Below are 21,149 nucleotides of genomic sequence, written 5' to 3' on the forward strand. Positions count from 1 at the left end.
TAAACATAATATCGTTAAAATACTGTGCAGAAAGAATATTACACACATTTCATCGTATTTTGCTGAACAGGAAAATTGTGTCGGTATGCTTTCATAAGCTGTACACGTGATAGACTCTAACGTTTCAGAATAAAAAGTGATTTTCAATCAAATTTGATCTTAATTCATCCCTTTACAGTTTTAACACTGAAAAGTTTGTGAAGAATATTTTTTACTTTGAGGATAATATCACTTTTTTTCCCATAATGTGATAGCGAATGGAAGTCTCCCCCTTACCTTTATTTACCAACAATCTAGGAGAGCTGACAGTGAGATGAGGAGAAACTTCTTTACTCAAGAGAGTTGGTAGGATTTGGAATGCATTGCCTGCGAGAGCGATAGAGGCAGTTTCCATAAGAGGTTTACAAAAGAGAACTGGATAAATATTTGAAAGTGATGAATGTAGATGGCTATGGAGAAAAAGCTGGAGAATGGGACTGGCTGGGTAGCTCTTTCAGCAGCCAGTATAGACATGATGGGCTGAACAGACTCCTTTTGTACTGTAAAATTCTATGATGTGATTACCTCACTGCCAACTATTCCTCTAAAGTACAAACCTCTGCTAATGTAACATAAACTTTCACTATTAGCACCTGAAAATGACCTGGTCAGATGTCTATTACCATCTTCCTCTTCTCTAAAGTATCAAAATTTGTGTCGAGTCCTGAAATCCTAGACAAGTTAGCTTGCTCAGGGTTCCCTGCTGAAGGTTGCACATGTTGTCATAGCGACATCTTTGCAAGTCTAAAATAATATGCAGAACACAGGAAATCAACACCAAAAAAATGATTTATTTTGATGCATGTGTGTATAAATATGTAAATATATACATATATATAAAAGCATCCTGTTGTGGACTACATATATATATCTTTCTTAACTTCCCTAAGAAAGTTGTGGAGAGCCTGCACATTGAATTAGTGAATCCCTTTTCCCAGGCTAGCAGGACTATGTATAGAAATCCCTAGATTTCTGAATATTGACACCACTTTGACAGTTTCTTGTATGACAGCCACAGACCTGCTTAACAATGTTTTTGTAATCAGATATTATCTGAAATCATGGGATTGATGGTGTTCACAGGGTACCATTTGGGAAGATTTGCACTTGAAGGACTTTCACCTGGTGAAAGGTAATGCTTTACTTCCACAGGGAAATCATGAAAATGTTGCTCTATGAAAATGTAACATTTATCACTTGGGCCAGAACTTTCCTGACAACAGTGAACATTCACCATCTGATTTGGAGATTTGATTTGATTTATTATTGTCATATGTACTGATATACAGTGTAAAGTATTGTTTTGCGTGCTAACCAGACAAATCATAGCTTACATAAGTACATCAAGGTAATAGGACAGAATGCAGAATATAGTGTTACAGCTACAGGTGCAGGGAAAGATCAACTCTTATACATGAGAAGTCTGTTCATAAGTCTGACTTCAGCGGGGAAGAAGCTGTTCTTGACTCTATTGGTCCATGTTTTCAAACATTCGTATCTTCTTCCTAATGGAAGAAAGTATAACAAGGGCAGGAGGGGTCTTTGATTATGTTGGCTGCTTTTCCGAGGATGGAAGGCTAGTTTTCCTGATGGACTAGGCTGCGTTCACAACTCTGTGATTTCTTGCAGTCTTGGGCAGAGCAGTTACCTGTGATGCATCCAGATAGAGTATAAAAATTGGTAACAGTCATTGTTTCCTTAGTCTCCTGAGGAAGTAGAGGCATTGGTATGCTTTCTTGACTGTAACATCGACATGGATAGACCAGGATAAATTGATGGTGATATTTACTCCTAGGAACTTGAAGCTCTTGACCACCTCCACCTCAGCACCATTGATACAGAGAGGGACATGTCCTCCACTCTGTTTCCTGAAGTTGATGATCAGCTCCTTCATTTTGCTGAGTTTGAGGGAGAGATTGTTGTCTTTACAGCATGCCACTAAGCTCTCTATCTCTTTCCTGTACGCCATCTCATCGTTGTTTGAGGTCTGACCCACTACAGTGGTGTCATCAGCAAATTTGTAAATGGAGTTAGAGCTGGATTAGGCCACACAGTTGCAAGTGTATAAGGAATATAGTAAGGGACTGAGTATGCAGCTTTGTGGTGCAGCAGTGTTGAGGATTATTATGGAGGAAGTGTCGCTTATCCTCACTGATTGTGGTCTGCAGGTCAGGAAGTCAAGAGTCCAGTTGCACAGGGAGTAGCAGAGTCCTAGGTCTCAGAGCTTGAAGGTGAGTTTTGATGATATGGCTGAGCTTCTGCCATTCCCACCTTTTGGAATACCCCATGATGGTGTATAGATAGTGGGCATCCTTCCTGATTCCTTTCACCACTCACATGTCCCTCAAATCTCGCAGCCCATTTTCAATTGGCTGGTAAAATCCTAACCTTGTTATATTTGCGCAGTGTAGACTGGCTGATCAAGAAAGTGTCCCTTTGGTAGTTTGGCAGCATCCACTACTGTGTAAGCTTCAGGCACTGATGTAGATAGTGTTCACCCTGTTCTAGAATCCATCCTGTAGCCAATTGCAGAACTCTGGCATCAGTTTTCTTATGAAGCATAAGAGGTAAAGACAACTCTAAAACCAAAGTAAAATACGGTGAATGCTGGAAATCTGAATTAAAGACAGAAAATGTTGGAGACATTCTGAGAGCACCTGCGAAGGGAGGAATAAAGTTAATATTTTGAGTCCCAATGCATTTGAACAAGCATCATATTGGACTCAAAACATGAATTCTGTTTCTCCAGCACTTAGGTTTTTTGGCAAAGACCGCTCTCCTGGGACATATTGGGAGATACAAATAAGGTCCAAAAGCACAAATTTCAGTATAGTGGCAGTGCAAAGGAAGAATCTCTCAAGTGTTGCACGCTGCATTTGTTCCTCATCATGGATGCTTCCTTATCCAAGCATTGCAGTTCTGTGAAGCATCCCAAGAACCAGCCTTCCTCAACATTGGGTCTAGGCCTGCTAGGCAGCTGCTTGGCCTGCTGTGTTCATCCAGCTCTACACCTTGTTATCTCTCTTCCTCAACATTTACCGTGTTTCAAACGGCAACAGCAAACGGGAGTAATAAAGAGACGTTTTTATGGATAAATAAATCCCAGAGATAGCAGGCTTAGACATGAAGCAAATTGTACCACATTACAATTGAAAATGCAAATTAAATAACAATTGTCACAACTACTCCAAAATAATAATTTCTACGTTAAATCTTAACATTACGAAGGCAACCAACAAGACACAAAGATGATGCATCACTGAAAAATTAGGAATTCTGCCAAGGCACCTCATTTAAATGCAAATTTAATCACAAATTATCCACACATTTTTCAGCAGTTTGGCTTCCTTGTGGTCCTAAAATTACCATTTAACAATGCAGCTTAAAAATCATACACATCCTGTTTTTCAAACCTACTGTTAAACTTAGTGCCCTGGTAAAGTTCCTTGATTTGTTACAATTCCAGACAAGATACCCCAAAATGTTAAGCTCCTGGATCAGGAGGGATGACCTGTCTCACCTTTTTTATTCACCCACCCCCTCGGCTGACCTCTTCAAACAGAAAAGACAAAATGTGCCTGTAGTTTGGGACATATTCCGCTAAAGTGGTTGACTGTTGAACTGGAGGTTGTCCAATTTCTCATTACCTTTGTAGTTAGAAGAGATTACAGTCCCAGTCTTTTTAGACTTGCCTCTTGCCCCTTTGAAAGCTTGTGGTTTGGCTGGTTCGTTAGCTCAGTTGGCTGGATGGCTGGTTTACAATGCATAGTGATGCTGACAGCATGGGTTTAATTCCCACATCAAGTGATGTAACCACGAAGGACTCTCCTTCTCAGCCTCACCCCTTGCTTGAGGCACGGTGACCTCAAGTTAAACCACCAGCAGCTGTCTCTCTTCTGTGGGACTATGGTGTTCCCTGTTTGAAGTTCCCTTCACATTTTCAGGTGTGACATTCCAAGGGACACCCACTCTCTCTCTTTCTCTCTCTCTCTTTCCAGGCAGACACCTAATTTACATCTGCAGCTATTTTTTGCTGTATCAGTCCTCTTTTATAAACCATATTTTGGAATTGCATGTTGAAAATGTTTATAGTAATTTTGAGGTTCTGATCCAAGGTCATGACACCATGCGAACTACAAATCTGGCTCTGCATCATCAGCACAAACTTGTTAAATTAGGCTATGTAGGAAATTAGGAACATAGAAGCAGGAGTAGGCCATTCAGCCCCTCAAACCTGCTCCACCATTCTACATCATGGCTAACCAACCATCTTAATGCCATTTTCTCATACTATCCCCCTATCCCATGATATCATCATTAGTATCTAGAAATTTATCAACTACTGACTTGAACATTTTCAATGACTGAGCTTCCACAGCCTTGTTGAGTTGAGAATTCCAAAGATTCACAACCCTCTGAGTGAACAAATTCCTCATCAAGTCAGTCCCAAATGGATTTCCCCTTACTCTGAGACTGTATTCCTTGGTTCTAGACACACGCCAAAGGAAACATCCTTTCTGCATCTACCCTGTGTATTCGTTGAAGAATCCTTTAAGTTTCAATGAGATCACCTCTTGTTCATTCTAGAAAATACAAGCTCAGCCTCCTCAACCTCACCTCTTAGCTCAGTCCAGCCTCCCAGGAATTAGCCTGGTAAACACTTCCTGCACTGAGTACATCCCTCCTTAGGTAAGGGGATCAAAACTGAAAATAATAATCCAGGTTCAATCTCACCAAGATGCTATAAAATTGAAGTACACACAGTAATCAGATTATACTTATGAGTGTTACAGTATTGCTATAACCATGGAATTACTTTCTGTAGTATATCCTCTGTAATCATTTAGTGCCAAGTGGTTTAATTGAACTTGAGGTGTTGTCTTTCATGGAAACTACCTGCAGTCTCTGATCCCGAAGTCTTGAGTGATCTTCTGGAAGCCTCGAGGACACAAGAGATTTTGGCTTATTGCACAGGAGGTACAGGCCGTGGCTGTTGTCAGCTTTATCTGTTCATTGCATTTTTGACGTTTCTAAGATTGTTGAAAAACAGGAAGAGAACAGGTACAAAACGTTTACGTCAGCCAGATCAAGGACAATTTTCAGCTTCATCTCTTTGGTTGTAAACTGACAGATGAGTTCCGTGCCCCTTATTAAATCTATTTGATTGTCATTTCCATTTAACATATTGGGGATAAAAATGGGATTCATTGTGCAACTCAGGAACGCACCAGGGTCTGAACCAAAGATGGTCACAGTTAATACCTTGCTCTCAACTATAATGCCAGGAATCATATCAATGTTAATGTATTAATTTGCCTGCAAACCCATTGTATTTTATGGAAAGAACACGTTTGAACTCAGTACAGTCGGTTCTGATATAGCGCCTATTTCTTCAACACGCATTGGTTTTAACGTGATTGAAGAATTATAGAACGACATTTGTAGAATGCGAACTTTCCCAACCTGTATTGGCTATAACACAATTCCGTCCCCATTACTTTAAATGGCGCTGTTATTGCACAGTTTTCCTATAACGCAGGTTCACACAAGAACAGAACTATCACATTATATCAGAGCTGACTGCAGTCTAAATTGCATTCCTTTTGTCACTGTGCATTATACTGAAATGATCAATCAACAAAAAATATTTTCAAAAAGAATTTGAAAGTCCAAAATGATCCATACTTGGTCAATTCATTGGTACTGAGAAATAAAAAGGGGATGATTAGTTTGATGGGATTGTACAATAGGCCCCCCAGTAGTCAACACGAAATTGAGGAGCAAATATGTAGAAAGATCACAAATAGGTGTAAGTATTCAGGGTTGTAATAGTAGGGGATTTTAACTCTCCAAACATAGACTGGGACTGCCACAGAGTTAATGGCTTGGATGGGGAGGAATTTGTTAAATGTGTCAAGAAAACTTTCTCAATCAATATGTAGACGGCCCTATTAGACAAGGGGCAAAATTTGACCTCCTCTTAATAAGGCAAGGGCAAGTGACTGAGATGTTAGTGCAGGAGCACTCTGGGACCAGTGACCACAAGCCAATTAGTTTTAAAGTAGTTATGAAAAAGGATAGGCCTGGTGCACTAGTTAAACTTCTAAACTGGGGCAAGGCCAATTTTGATGGTATTAGACAGGAGCTTTCAAAAGTTGACTGGGGGAGGCTGTTCACAGGTAAATGGAGATCTGGCAAGTGGGATGCTTTCAAAAGTGAGATAACAAGAGTTCAGGGACAACATGTTCCTGCGAGTGTGAAGGGCTAGGTTGGCAGGAGTAGGGAATACCAGAAGACTACAGATATTGAGGCTCTGGTCAAGAAAAAGAAAGAGGCATATTTCAGGTAGGTCAGACAGCTGGGATCAAGTGAATCCCTTGAGGAGTATGGGGGTACATGAGTACACTTAAGAGGAAAATCAGGACAGCAAAAAGGGGACATAAGCTAGCTTTGGCAGATAAGGTTAAGGTTAATCCAAGGAGATTCTACAAAGTATATTAAGGGCAAAAGAGTAACTAGAGAGAGAATAGGGCCCCTTACAGATCAATGAAGCCACCTATGCGTGGAACCACAGGAAATGGGTGAGATCCTAAATGAATATTTCACGTCAGTATTTATTGTGGAGAAAAACATGGAAGCGAGGGCACACGGGGAAGTAAATAGTGATGTCTTGAAAAGAGTCCACATAACAGAAGAGAAGTTGCTGGGGGTCTTAAAATGCATAAAGGTAAATAAGTCCCCAGGACCTAATCAAGTGTATCCCAGGACAATGTGGGGAGCAATGGAAGAAATTGCAGGGCTCCTAGCAACGATATTTGTATCATCAGTAGCCATGGGTGACATGCCAAAAGACTGGAGGGTGGCTAATGTTGTGCCATTATTTAAGAAAAGCTGCAAGAAAAAGCAAGGGAACTACAGACCAGTGAGCCTGACGTCAGTGGTGGGTAAGTTGTTGGAGTGGATTCTAAGAGACAATTGGAAAGGCATGACTGATTTGGGATAGTAAGCACAATTTTGTGCATGGAAAATCGTGTCTCAAAAACTTAATCAAGTTTTTGAAGAGGTGACCAAGAAGATAGATAAAGGCAGAGTGGTAGACATTGTCTACATGGACTTTAGCAATGCCTTAGACAAGGTTTCACACTGTAGAATGGTTAGTACGTTAGATCACATGAGATCCAGGGAGAGCTAACCAATTGGATACAGAATTGACTTGATGGTAGGAGAGGATGGTGATGGTAGAGGGTTGTTGTTTAAACTACAGGCCTGTTATCAGCAATGTGCCACATGGTGTGGTGCTGGGTCCACTTTTATTTGTCACTTATATAAACAATTTGGATGAGAATATAAGAGGCTTGATTAATAAGTTTGCAGATGACACAAAAATTGGTTGTATAGTGAACAGTGAAAAAGGTTACCTAAAAGCACAGCTGGATCGTGATGAACTCGGCCAGTGGGCCGAGGAATGGCAGATGGAGTTTTAATTTAATAAATGCGACCTGTTGCAGTTTGGTAAGACAAACCATGGCAGGACTTACACAGTTAAAAATAGGAGTCTGGAGAGTGTTGTCGAACAGAGAGATCTAGGGGTACAGGTACATAGTTCCTTGAAAGTGGCATCACAGATAGACAGGGCGGTGAAGTTGGCATTTGGCCGCTTTTCTTCATTGGTCAGAACATTGAGTACAGGAGCTGGGATGTCATGTTATGGCTGTACAAGACATTGGTAAGGCCACATTTGGAGTACTGCGTACAATTCTGATCACTCCGCGACAGGAAGGATGTTATTAAACTGGAAAGGTTGCAATAAAGATGTATAATGATGTTACCAAGACTGGAGGAGAAGAGGCTGGATAGGCTGGGACTTTTCCCCCTGGAGCATAGGTGGCTGAAAGGTGACCTTATAGAGATTTATAAAATCCTGAGGAGCATAGATAAGGTGAATAGCCAAGGGAGGGGTTAAGGGAGTCCAAAACTAAAGGGCATATGTTTAAGGTGAAAGGGGCAAGATTTAAAAGGGACCTGAAGGGCAACTTCTTCACACAGAGGATGATTCTTATTTGAAACTGCCAGACGAAGTGGTAGAGATGAGTACAGTTACAACATTTAAATGATATTTGGACAAGTAAATGGATAGGAAAGATTTAGAACGATATGGGCCAAATGCAGGCAATGGGACTAACGCAGTTTGGGATACTTGGTTGGCATGGAAGAGGTGGGCCGTAGGGGCTACTTCTGTGCTGTATGACTCTATGGCACTGGTGGAATCATAGGTCTACAAGAAGTCTTTTCTCTTTATCCCAAGTATCTACATTTCCATCAGCCAAAAGCATGTGTTCTCACTCAGATATCCAATATTTATCAGGGGGTTGGTTAGCTGGTTTGCTATGCAGAGCAATGCCAACAGCAAGGCTGCAATTCCTGTGCTGGCTGTTGTTTCCATGAAGGACTGTCCTTCTCAACTCTTCCCCTCACCTCAAGCATGATGACCCTCAGGTTAAACCACCACCAGTCAACTCCCTCTAATACAAGAGCAGCCCCACAGTCCAGTAGAACCATGGCAGCTTTACCTTTATGTGATATCACTGGTGGAAAGCACAATTCATAATGAAACATGAAAGTTATTTCAATGTCCATATCACATTTGTTTAATATCCACATGCCTTATGACTTTTGTAAATAAAATGAAGTAGAATAAATGTAGTGCTCATTACCATAAAGAATGAAAATGGCAGATATTGAGAAAGCACCTTTCAGAGTGAAGGTAAAACACGAGAAATTTGGATGAATGGAGGTAAGAGCTAACAAGTGTAAACCATCATTATAAGAATTATAACCCAGCCAAATAAAGCAATCAGCCTGTATTTTTGGATGGGCTGCCAAAAAATTCTAAAAAGTGAACCAGACACTTGTGGGTTTCATTTTCATTGTGTGTCATGTTTAGTGTGATACTTCATACTATCCTCATATTCCAGACACAGCACTGAAACAGTGTGCTAATATAGCACTGGCAGGGATGTACAGTCATGTATTAATCTAACGCTGAAAAATAATGCATAGAAGGAATTAAAAAGCTTATTAGAAGTCATGATTTTAGATGTATGTTTTTGGTACTTTCTGTTACAGAGGCATTGGTTACTAAAACTTGGAGTATCAATTTTTTTGTAATTTTTAAAGAAAAATATCAGAATGGAAGTCCTTATCCCACACACGACCATGGCAACTAAATCCACCCCACCCAATTCTTACCCTCCTGCATTTGAATTCAGTTAAAGGCTCGATTTCAACATGCACACTGAAGAAAACAAGATGCTACAATATGCATATTGATGCAAGAAGCAAACAAAAACAACTGTAGGCATCTAGGTTTCACCTCCTTGGTGCAATCTTTGATTTGTTGCCCTTCTCCATTCTTCAGTTACGAGGATCTATTTCAAAGCAACCCAGCAACAAGAGCTTCTGATCTCTAGTCATGCCAGGGCAATGAGTCTGAAATCTCACAACAGTTCCTGCAGCATTTACTTCCACTCTTGTTATTTTTCTCCTTTATTCCTACACGCCATGTGGGTGCCATAGACATGGCCATCAGTCATGTCCATCCCACACTGCCTTTAGCTTTGAATTCAATTGTTCTTGAATTGATCAGCTTTCTAGGGCCATTTCAAAGGGCAGTTGAGAGTCAACCACATCGTTGTGGGTCTGGAGTCACATGGAGGCTAGACTGGGTAGGGATGGCCAATTACCTTCCCTAAAGGGCTTTAGTAAACTAGACGTGCTGCTGACACAATGATTTAGATTAGCTTTTAATTCCAGATTATTAATCACATTGAAATGGGATGATGGGAGTTGAACCCCTGTCCGACAGGACACGCGTCTAAATTTCAAGCCCAGTGACAATACCACTACCTTATTTCCGCAGGAAGAACTCAACAGAATGTATGAAAATGAAATTCCTTAACCCATTTCCAACCCGAGGGAAATCTGCCCCTGCGAAGGGGAAAGGGGAGGGGGAATAGGGAATGACGACTTCCCCAAAATAAGAAAACGAACAGACAGGACGAACCTAGTAGGATAGGATAGGCACACATACAATGCTATATCACTGTCACTGTAACCCAGGCTCCTTACCTTTCCGTTCTGGGCTGTTATAGACTGAGGGCACTGAGTGAGCAACAGTAACAGCCCCAGCGCTGCAAAACGCCACAAACTGACACTTTCCATTGCTTCAGCATTCGTCAGCTCAGATCGGCGAGCTTTTTTTTCGTTGTTCTCCCTTCTTGCTTCTCCTTGCTCGGCGATCCTAGAGGTCACAGTGGAGGAGAGCTGAGTGGATCCAGAAAACACACTGGCCGATTGAAACAACAAATGGATTGGGGAGGGGAGGGGTCGGTGGGAACACGCTCATCTGCTGCGCGCCTCGACCAGTTCCCAGCTGCAAGTGGACATGAGGATGGGAATTAAAGCGACAGCCCTGTAGCTAGGCTCAGAGTTGTTTTGGAGGGGGCAAAAACATCACGTGGATAAGAATCAATGCATTTGGAACGATTTACTTCTGTTTGATGTAGAAATGCATAAGGACCCAAGTATTTACATTTAAAAGTGGTCCAGAAAACAGGAACATTGCAGATTTCCTCCTGCCGTATCAGAGCGGGACAGATGTTCGGAAATCCGCCGGTTTCTACACTGACATTGAAAATAATAATAATATCCCAGGTTTTGGAAGGGGGGTGGCCCGGGATGTTTCCGCTCGGTTCAGTCGTCTCCCGGGCACTGCCAGTAGTTCACTGCAGATTTGTGTCCTCTAACCCTGCACTCTGCAGACAGTTCAGTCCAAAGCAGAGAAAGGAAAAAAAAACACACACACACAAAAGTCACAAAAGCTTCCGGACCGTCCCTTCATATCTTACATATCAGAGAAGAGGGCGCTTTCATTCCAACTCCCCACCACCAAAACATAGAGGAAAACAAACTTTTCTGAGTAAGAAATCTCACGTAGAGACAGGTTCAGTCAAAGCCCTCGCCGTTTAATGTTCACATTGTGGTTAGCCCCGCAATACATTCCAGGTCCCATTTCCTTCATGAAAGCACGAACAGAAAAAACACGGCGTTTGCACATTTTTCGGTCTCCTGCAATGACTCAGGGCTTAATGAAATTTTCTGGTCAAAGAAGGGCTGATATTTGCAACCGTTAGCTTTTTTTTAACTTGTTGTCTCTCACGGGAAGTAGCTGGTTACAAACATCCCGATATTTGGGTCCATAAAACATTCCTAACGGGCGTACTTCTGCAATTTTAGTCACTGGATGCAGTTTCGATTATAAAGTATTTTTGATCTCGTCTCTGTAATTTGCCTTCGTCTCTCTGTCCATTAATAATTGGCACAGTTAGTTCTTTGTGGTCCTTGGTCTGAGCGTTGAGATTCTGCTTTTGGTGGCTGCCTTGATTTGAAGTATATAAAATATTACAATTCGAGGGTATTCAAAATACATCCACATCCAAAATCATTTGGACAAATGTTCGTTTCCCTCCTGGCTACGCGCATCTTATTCAGCTACATGTTGAACCACAAGTTATACTTTTTACAATTTCAACTGAGTTTCCATCGCTGTTTTAAATGATAGTGTAGTCCGACTAAATTCATATTCACTGTGACAGTCTATTCTCAACCAGAACCCCATTCAATGCACCAGGTGCCATGCAATGCCAGCCAAGCTGTGCCATTTCGATTTCCTTTTCAATTTCTTTATTCAAAGTGCTATGTAGCTATGCCAACACAATCCCCATTCAATGTCTGAGGTAGTTATGCCAACCCAGTACGCCATTCAATGGGCTAAACAGTTATGCCAACTTTGTGTACATTTAGTGGGTTAAGTAACTATGCCAACCCGAGCCAGATTCAATGTATTAGACAGCAGTTTTTCATAAGTCAACTACTTGAAGCATGAAATACCCTCTCAATCACATTTAGGTCAAGTTTGGCTGCATTTATAGTCATCTCCCTCTGTTATCTTTTAAGATAACTAACTTTTCAGGCCCACCAATTCCTCCATAATGATTTCAACTGATGAATTTTGTTCCTGGTCTTGGAATTTCACTACAAAATTCTCACCACTGTTCATCGAATTAACCTCCTTTGTTTGTCTTTTTTTTAAAGTCTTTTGGATTTCCTTGTCATTTTCTGTCTTTGGAATCAGAAGGTTGTGACTTAAAGTCTCATTCTAGACACTTAAGCATGATATCTAGGCTACTGTCTAATCTGAGGGGGTGCTGCATTATTGAAAGAGCCATCCTTTGTTATTAAATTGAGGATCCATTTGCTCATAGTACTAATTTGATGAAAGCAAGGCTTTCTCTTGGGTAAGTTGACTGTATTTATACCTCAATCAATAGATTATCTAGTTGTTAATACATTGCTATTTGGAGGACCTTGTTATGTTTAAATTGGCTGCCACATTTCCTACATTACAGCACTGACAACACTTCAAAAGCACCTTGAATTCAGGAGGACATTCTTTGTGTGGAAAATAATTAGAACGAATATTCCCTCTTAGTTGCACGGCCCTTTGGGATTTTTGCAAACATCTATCAGATGCTCTTCCCAGAGTTGGTGCCACATGCAGATGTTAAAGGTCCATTCAACAGCATGATAAATTAAAGGGAACATAGAGTAGGATGTGGAACATTCTGTCCCAAGAAGTAATTGAAGTGAATAGAATTGATGCGTTTAGGAGAAGGGACACATTGATGGACTTAGATAAAAAGAAAGATGTTGGTGTGTAGCATCACCATGGGCATTGATCAGTTTGGACCATGTTTCCTGTTGCTGTGCTATAAATATTTAATTGGTTTTAAAGGATTTGGGATATCCTGAAGCCATGAAAGGTGCAGCATAACTGCAAGTTTTTACTTAATTCCTCTTACTTTTTCTATGAAGTGTCTGGGTCAGTACAAAGACTTCAGACGTTATTCCATTAATTTTCCACAAGGTATCAATAAATCCTTTTTGTTCTAATCAACCTATTTAAACTCCTAATGATTTCCTTCAAAATGCTGCTCTACAGCCAAACAATGCTAACAGTTTGCCCATCTGGCACACCCAATCTTGCTTCCTGCTGAACTCAATGACATAATTTTAATTGTTTAGCTATTTTACAATTTTGACACCAATATATTTACTTGCCATTTTTCAGGAAAAAAAATACATTTACCATTTATAAGCTAGTGGCTAAGTGGCTGTGTATTTTTTGAATGTCATCCATTGTTCTGAAATGTCTTTCTCTGTGCAATTCACAAATCTTTACTCATCATACTCTTGTAAAGAAATGCGTTGGTAGAAACTTTTAAGATCCCAGATCTGAAAATAGTATTTTTGTTAATGGATGACATTCAATAAAAATTGCAGAGCCCACTTACAGAAACATCTTCAGCAATTAGTGCCCATCCCCTCATGTATTTACCCACAAATAAGAACCTTTACAGATGTATTCTCCTAGAACAGATCACTGGAAGAACTTACTGGAAATTCTGATTTGCACTCTTGTGGCTAAGGCTCAGTCAGTACAGGGAATACAAATTAGCAAAATGATCCTTTTACTTCCCAAATTTAAAAACTAACTGGACAAGGAAGTCCTTTGTCTATCTAAGAAGTATTTTGTTACTGGAGGTAGCGCATTGAGATAGATAGAAAATTGGTTAGCAGACAGGAAACAAGGAGCAGTAATAAATGAGGGTCCCAATCCGAAACGTCAACTTTCCTGCTTCTGTGATGCTTCCTGGCCTGCTGTGTTCCTTCAGCTCCACACTGTGTTGTCTTAGTAACAAATGAGTCTTTTTCTGAACAGCAGGCAGTGACTAGTGGGGTTCCACAGGGATTGGTACCAGGACCCCAACTATTCACAATGTATGTCATTGATTTAGGTGAGGAAACTAAATGTAATATCTCAAAATTTGTAGATGCAGAAAGTTGGGTGTAAGGGTGAGCTGTGAGGAGGATGAAGAGATGTTGCAGTATGATTTGCACAAGCTGCACAGAGATAATGTGGATAAGTGTAAGGTTATACACTTTGTAGCAAAAATAGGAAAGCAGATTATTATTTGAATGGCTGTAAATTGAGAGAGGGGAATGTTCAATGAGACCTGGGTGCTCTCAAGCATCAGTCACTGCAACAAGTGCAGCAGGATGTAAAGAAGACAAACTGTACATTGGCCTACATAGTTAGAGGACCTGAGTACAGGAACAAGGATGCCTTGATGGAATTGGTATTGGTATTGGTGAGGCCACATTTGGAATATTGTGGGCATGTTTGGTCGTCTTACCTATGGAAGGATGTTCTTGCTATAGAGGGGGTGCAGCAAAGGTTTACCAAATTAATCCCTGGGATGGCAAGATCAACATATGGGGAGAGATTGAGTCAGTTAGGATTGTATTCACTGCAATTAGAAGAATGTTGGGGATCTCATAGAAACTTATAAAATTATAACAGAACTAGACAGATTAGATGCAAGAAGGATGTTCCAATGGTGGAGGAGTCAAGAAACAGGGGTTATAGTTTAAGGATACAGGGTAAACCTTTTAGAGCTAAAATGAGGAGAAATTTCTTCACCCAGAGAGTGGTGAGCCTGTGGAATTCATTACCATTGATATCACTCATCTTTAACATTTGGGAATTCCAAAGATAAATTTTCGACTATCTTAATGTTGTTTCAGCTCATGTAGTCTATTCTTTCAAATATACTCTTTTAATTCACTAGAAAGTGGTTAAGGTCAAAACATTGTGTGTTTTCATGATGGAAATAGATGTAGCTCTTGTGGTTAATGGGATAAAAGGATATGGGGGGAAGGTAGGATTAGAGTAGTGAGCTCAATAATCAGTAATGACCATATTGAATGGCGAAACAGGCTCGAGGGGTTGAATGGCCTACCCGCACTCTTATCTATGCTTTTTTGTTTCCATATGTGAGTTCAACATTTCAGTGAAGATAGAGATAAAAATATTAGAAAGCTAAATGTAAAGAAGTTATCAGTAAGTGAGTGCAAATCATGCCAATTAACATCCACACACATTCTAAAAGTCATCAGTTATTAAAAACAATTTACTTACACTGTTTCATTTCAGTGATGTGTGCCATTGTATAAGCAGTGTACATTATATTGAGAAACAAAGCATTGCTGTAAATTAATAGAAGAATATATTTTCTTCGCAGATTCAGGTGATGTCACGGGCTAAGAAAATGGTATTTGAAGAGTTTTATTACCATCTGAAGACAAGATACGATTGTTGTCTTTATAATGATCCCCTACCAATCCATTATTTTATATAATACATCAAATAGATGTATTAAACCTAACCAATTGTTGACATGTGTTACTCTTTCAAAGGCATGCTTTCCTTTGGTTGCCAGATGTCAGAGTCTGATGTGTTTAGCCAATGCTCAGCTGATGCATTGCAGTGTCCCTAATGAAGATCGAATCTGTGGAATTCCCTGCCCACTGAAGCAATTGAGGATACCTCATTGAATGTTTTTGAGGCAAAGATAAATAAATTTTTGAACAGTAAGAGAATTAAGGGTTAAGGTGACCAGGCGGGTACGTGGAGCTGAGACCATGAAAAGATCAACTAGGATTTTATTGAATGGCAGAGCAGGCCTGATGGACCAGATAGCCTAATCCTGCTCCTATTTCGTGTTTTCTTATGAACTAAGGTGCTTAATTACCCAGATGTTAATATACAATATTAATTTAAATAAATATTATAATGTTTATCTATTTACATTACACATTCAAGCCAGCTTTGATACTGCCTTTGAGCCCCTCCTCCTCCTCCTCTTTGTCTAATCTTCACAAGAATTTGTGAAAGAATAAATTTTCATCCTTAACATAAATTTAACATGTTTCCTAATGTCACTCATTTCTATCATTTGGGAATTCGGAAAATAAATTTTCAACTATCCTAATGTTTTTTTCAGCTGATGCAGTCTACTCTTTCAAATATACACTTTTAATTATTAATATTTGATAGCTTGCCTGATTTCGCCGGCACCTGCGAGATGAAAAGTAATCATCATGGTGGTGCCACTAGAGGGCAACAGAGTATTCACATGATGTCAGAGGAGACTAAATAGTTCAATAAAACAAACCAGATTGTCTCTCCCCACCCTGAAAATAACTCTAATAATGAAACAGCTGTGCATTACTGAGTGAGATCACTTCCCTTAATGGTTACAATTAAAATTGGCAGAGAAAAAATCTTCTCAGCTGTCCAATTCTTATATGTTTAAACTTAATTCATACAGATCCATTATTAAGACTGAATAATATGTCTTCCTAATAGCAAGTTGATTTGCAGTTTGAGTTAATGAACTCCAAACATTGCTATTAATTTAATATTGAAGCTAAAGAAATCAATTCTGGCACCAGGATCTTGGGAGGGTTGGATATGATTCCCTTCTGCAAGGAGGCCCAATCCATTTGGAAGGGACTGAGGGATTGAAGGCTGCTGAATAATCATACAGTCCTGTTGGTCCCAAGGCTAAAAGAGGCAATTCTGATGGGGTTGGGTGTGGTGTGGGATGGGTCAGCCAGAGTGATAACTGTCCATTCTGGGTTTGTGGAGCCCGGTAAGTATCCCATCACTTCCGAGCTTCACTAAAATGAAGATGAACTCACCTCTGAGGTTGTCTTTGGTCAAACCAGCTGCTAGGCTGGAGACTTCTGACCTGGATTGACCCCAGACTGGGGCAAGGTCACATTACATTGAAGTTTAATTAACGATAAGACGTGGTTTTGATGAAACCTCCTGGACTGGTTTCACGACATCAAAAATCTGTTTTTCTCCTTGTAAGTGTGGAGTTTTATCTACTCTTTGTCTTACCTCTTCCACAAGATGACATGCCAGCAAGGGGAAGTCTGTGTGTATGTGTGTGTGTGTGAGTGAGAGAGAAAGAGTGTGTGTGGATATTGCATAGTGTGGCAGGGTGAGTGAATGATGGAAAAGCATGATTTGGTTGTTCAAAAAGTGGCAGAATATGCATGGCAAAGATGGCACCAGGGTCCTGTTGACATAATTGGATACTCATTTCAATATTTCAATAAACTGACAGCCCTCTTCAGATGGCCTGCTCAGAAGCCAGCAAAATGGAAATGGAAATTGCAATAGCAGTCAGGGGACAGTAAGTGCTTACACACTCCATTTAAAAAAACAGCAATGGCACAGTTTAAACAGGCAGGAGACTTGAACATTCGGTTCTTTTAACTTTTCCATTTACAATTTCTCAAAAATTGTAAAATTGGAAGTCTTCTCATTATATGTATAATTTCACTGACAAAGGCCGGGACTTTTTTCACTTTTTCTTTCACCTGTATGTCAAAATGGCCCGATAAATGCAGTAGAGGAGAAGCCCAGACAACCCATATGGAATATATAAAACCAGATGCATTATAATTACCATATTGACACCAAGGTACTGAACTCATTGAGGTGTTAAGCAATTTGAATAGCTTGTTTTACTCACACTTCCATGATTAATTCACATATTGGGAGATGAAAGTGTTCAAATCAAGCCATGGTGAGGTTCAATTTCAGATGGGGTACCCCAAGCTTTTAAGCTCCCAGTTGAGGAGCAATGAATTGGTTCCCCTTTGTTATTCATCCATCCCCTTGGTTGGTAGCAACAAGGTTAATTTAACAAAGATCCTCTGCTTTGTGGATACCTTTCTCGCAGACCCAAATGAACTTATGTTTTAAAAGAAACCAATTTAACCAGGCTTTCTTGGGGCAGCACAGTGGTTCAGTGGTTAGCACTGCTGTATCATAGTGCTAAGGACCTGGATTCAATTCCAGCCTCGGGTGACTGTCTGTGTGGGTTTCTGCTGGGTGCTCCGGTTTCCTCCCACAGTCCAAAGATGTGCAGGCTAGGTGAATTGGCCATGATAAATTGCCAGTCGTGTCCAGGGATGTGTAGTCTAGGTGGATTAGCCATGGGAAATGCAGGGTTACAGGGATAGAGTAAGGAGGGGGTCTGGGTGGGATGCTCTTTGGAGGGTCAGTGCAGACTCGATGGGCCAAATGTCCTGATTCCATACCGTAGGGATTCTATGATTCTTGAATTAACAAAAACAATAAATGAGCTCATTAATTGTTACACAGAAGAAGAAATAAGGGATGAGCATAAGGAAGTAATTAGTCCTGGAATTGTTCACAAATAGTGAGCATTGAACATTGTGCCCATTACTGTGGAGGTTCCTAGGAGCACTGACATTAATAATTGAACAATTAGTTTCATGATTCGTAGTTTTGCTGATTGGTTGAGATCCTTTTTAATTCCTGTTCATCACGATTAACTTCCAACACTTTTTTATTAATTCGTGGTGTGGGTGTCACTGGCTAGACCAGCATTTACTGTCCATCCCTAATTGCCCAGAGGGCAGTTACGAGTCAATTGCATTGCTATGGGTCTGGAGTCACATGTAGGCCAGATCAGGTAAAGATGGCAGTTTCCTTCCCTAAAGGACATTAGTGAACCAGATGGGTTTTTCTGACAATCAATAATGGACTTGTGGTCATCATTAGCCTCATAATTCCAGACTTTTATTGAATTTAAATTCCATCATCTGCCATGGCAGGATCCAAACCCAAGTCCCAGAATGTTACCTGGGTCTCTAGATTAACAGTCTAGCAATTATACCTCTTGGGCTGTCACCTGCCGTTGAAAGAGAGAGCGTCGTCTCAGAGTCATAGAGTCACACAGCACGGAAACAGACTCTTCAGTCCAACCAGTTGATGATGAATAAGCTAGTCCCACTTGCCTGCATTTGGCCCATATCCCTCCAAACCTCTCATTCATGAACTTATCCAAATGTCTTTTAAATGCTGTAATTGTGCCTGCATTTACCATTTCCTCTGGCAGTTCATTCCACACATGAACCACTCTCGGTGTAAAAAGGTTGCCCCTTGTGCCCTTTTTAAATCTTTCTCTTCTCACCTTAAAAATATCCCCCCTAGTTTGGAACTCTCCCATTTGATGGAAAAGACCTTTTGCTATTCACCTTATCTATGCCTCTTATAAGGCCACTCTTCAACCTCGTACGCTCCAGTGAAAAGAAGTCCTAGCCTATCCAGCCTAAGAAGCTAATTGGTTTTTCTATAGAGATTGTAATCTTTAAACGTTTGTATCAAATGCAGCTTTGTCAATTCTTCTCCGCTGCTCAACAATACATATTAGCTGTTTTAGTTGTCTGAAAGAGCCACCAGTAAGTTACAAGGAAGGTCATGAATCACTCAATCAGATACCTTGGGAACACTGAGTTATCAAAATTAATTTCTCATTATTTTGTGAATGTTGTGCTCATCAAACAACAGATATTAATATAATGGAATGGAAAGTTAAAAGTGACTGTTAGTTGCATGTCCATATGCTAGAATATATCCATTGCTCATTTAAAATGTCAATATGTCTCCTACTGTGAATAGTTCTAAAGTAGCCTTTTCTAATGCACCATGCTTTGTGTGCCTGTCCTAAGAACATATTCTAGATAAGTACAGAAAATCTGACAGAATGATTGTAGCCTGTGGGTAATGGGAGAAAAAGGAAATTGATGTCAGAAATTGTGTGGAATGCTGTTCTTATTACTAGAATCTGAAAATTTTCCAACACAGTTCAACAAAACAAACTGAATAATTCCCGTGAAAAATGAACAGATTTAATTTAAGAGATCTAGGTCTTAGTCACCCTTCCTCCAGTACATGTCCTGAAGGAACTGAACTCATGACCTCGTGTATGTGACTCAGGACCTTACACATTGCATGTCCCTCAACATAACCTTTGCACACACTCTGCAGGGCCAGTCCTTGGCAGTCTGATCCAGACAGCATTATAGGTTGAGCACTTCCTTCTCCGAACTCTCGATCCTGGGTTTCTGCCTCTTCAGGAACACCCTTCAGTTACCCTTGTCAGAAGACATGGGTGTGAACCTTGCCCACATCCCATGATAGCCTCAATGAAGGGAAGCCTCTGTTTCTTTCTCCAGCCGGCCCAGAAGTGACTGAATCCCATGACCCGCTCATCGTCCAGCATTAGGTTGTTAAAGTGCCAGTATGCAGACCTCAGCTGAGTGTGGAACAGGATAAATTCCACCCACATCAGACTGTAGGCCAAGCACAGCATCTGCCATGCTGAGATTGGTGGAACTCTGGGAAAGTACACCTTTGAAATGATTCTGAATACTCAGACTGAAGGCCTCAATAAATGTGAAGGTGATGGAGTCAGGATGGAGGTATTGCCAGGTGTGCACCAAGTCAAAGGACTTGATAAAATGCCGCAACTTCCCCTCCAAAATGAAGCAAGGCATGGTTCCACTGTGGCCCCTTTCTTTAGGTTTGCAATTAAAATTCCTCCAACCCGCACCTCCCAGGACCCGATAATCACCTTTGTTGATGGAGCCAAGGAGAATGGACACTTCTCTAAAGAAGTGCTTTTGGTGAGTCTGGGCAGCCCACACATCCATAAAATGCAGCACACCCCAGCCCCACCACTGCCCCTCCCCACTGAAGCTAGTGGTCTCACACTGATTCCTTGACCACGAGATCCAGCCAAAAATTTAGGAACTGAGCAGAGAACTTACCTGGATGGGAGACAAAAGTCATATGCTTGCCTTATATTGTCTACTATCTCAATTGGATAGACATTAATTAGGAAGGTGAAGTTAATTCCTGCACGTTGTGTGATTAATGGGGTGCAGATGCATGCATATTAGATTCTGATGGTGACAAGGCCAATTTGTCTTCTGAGGACAGAGGACTTAATTGCTAAAGTTTAACTCAAAGGCGTGAATCTGAATTTTGGACTCTCACCCAATGAAGTCATCATACTGCCGTAATTCTTGCTACCCTCTGGGAACAGATAATCATACCAATGGTTAGAATCCACGTAATTAACTTGAACTAAGTGGTAAAATAGATTAGTGCTGTATGTTTTATTTAACTGGAGTCTACTAAGGACTTCATTTCTCTAGACACCAAGCTGTTGGAGACTTAGGTAATAATTGTTAGCCTAGACATAGCTCAATAAATACAGAAATAGAAAAGGCAGACTATAGAGCTGTGGCTAGGCTTT

At 40.6% G+C, this 21,149-nt stretch overlaps 2 protein-coding genes across 2 annotated transcripts in view; one reads left to right on the top strand and one right to left on the bottom strand.

Moving 5' to 3' along the window:
* Nucleotides 1-10,878, bottom strand: part of stab1 (stabilin 1) — a 216,208-nt gene extending 205,330 nt beyond the window's left edge. Inside the window, exons 1-3 of the mRNA XM_048606708.1 lie at nt 10,631-10,878; nt 10,168-10,339; nt 4,936-5,069 (exon numbers count right to left, since the gene is read on the bottom strand). Of these exons, the coding sequence (XP_048462665.1) occupies nt 4,936-5,069; nt 10,168-10,339; nt 10,631-10,632 (308 nt within the window). The 5' untranslated portion in view covers nt 10,633-10,878. The remainder of the gene's footprint in view (nt 1-4,935; nt 5,070-10,167; nt 10,340-10,630) is intronic.
* Nucleotides 10,879-20,304: 9,426 nt separating this feature from the next.
* LOC125485165 overlaps nt 20,305-21,149 on the top strand; it is a 58,746-nt gene continuing 57,901 nt past the window's right edge. The window contains exon 1 of the mRNA XM_048606709.1: nt 20,305-20,514. Coding sequence (XP_048462666.1) covers nt 20,305-20,514 — 210 coding nt within the window. The remainder of the gene's footprint in view (nt 20,515-21,149) is intronic.

Source organism: Rhincodon typus, chromosome 16, assembly GCF_021869965.1.
Source record: "Rhincodon typus isolate 14 chromosome 16, sRhiTyp1.1, whole genome shotgun sequence".
Lineage (NCBI taxonomy): Eukaryota > Metazoa > Chordata > Chondrichthyes > Orectolobiformes > Rhincodontidae > Rhincodon > Rhincodon typus.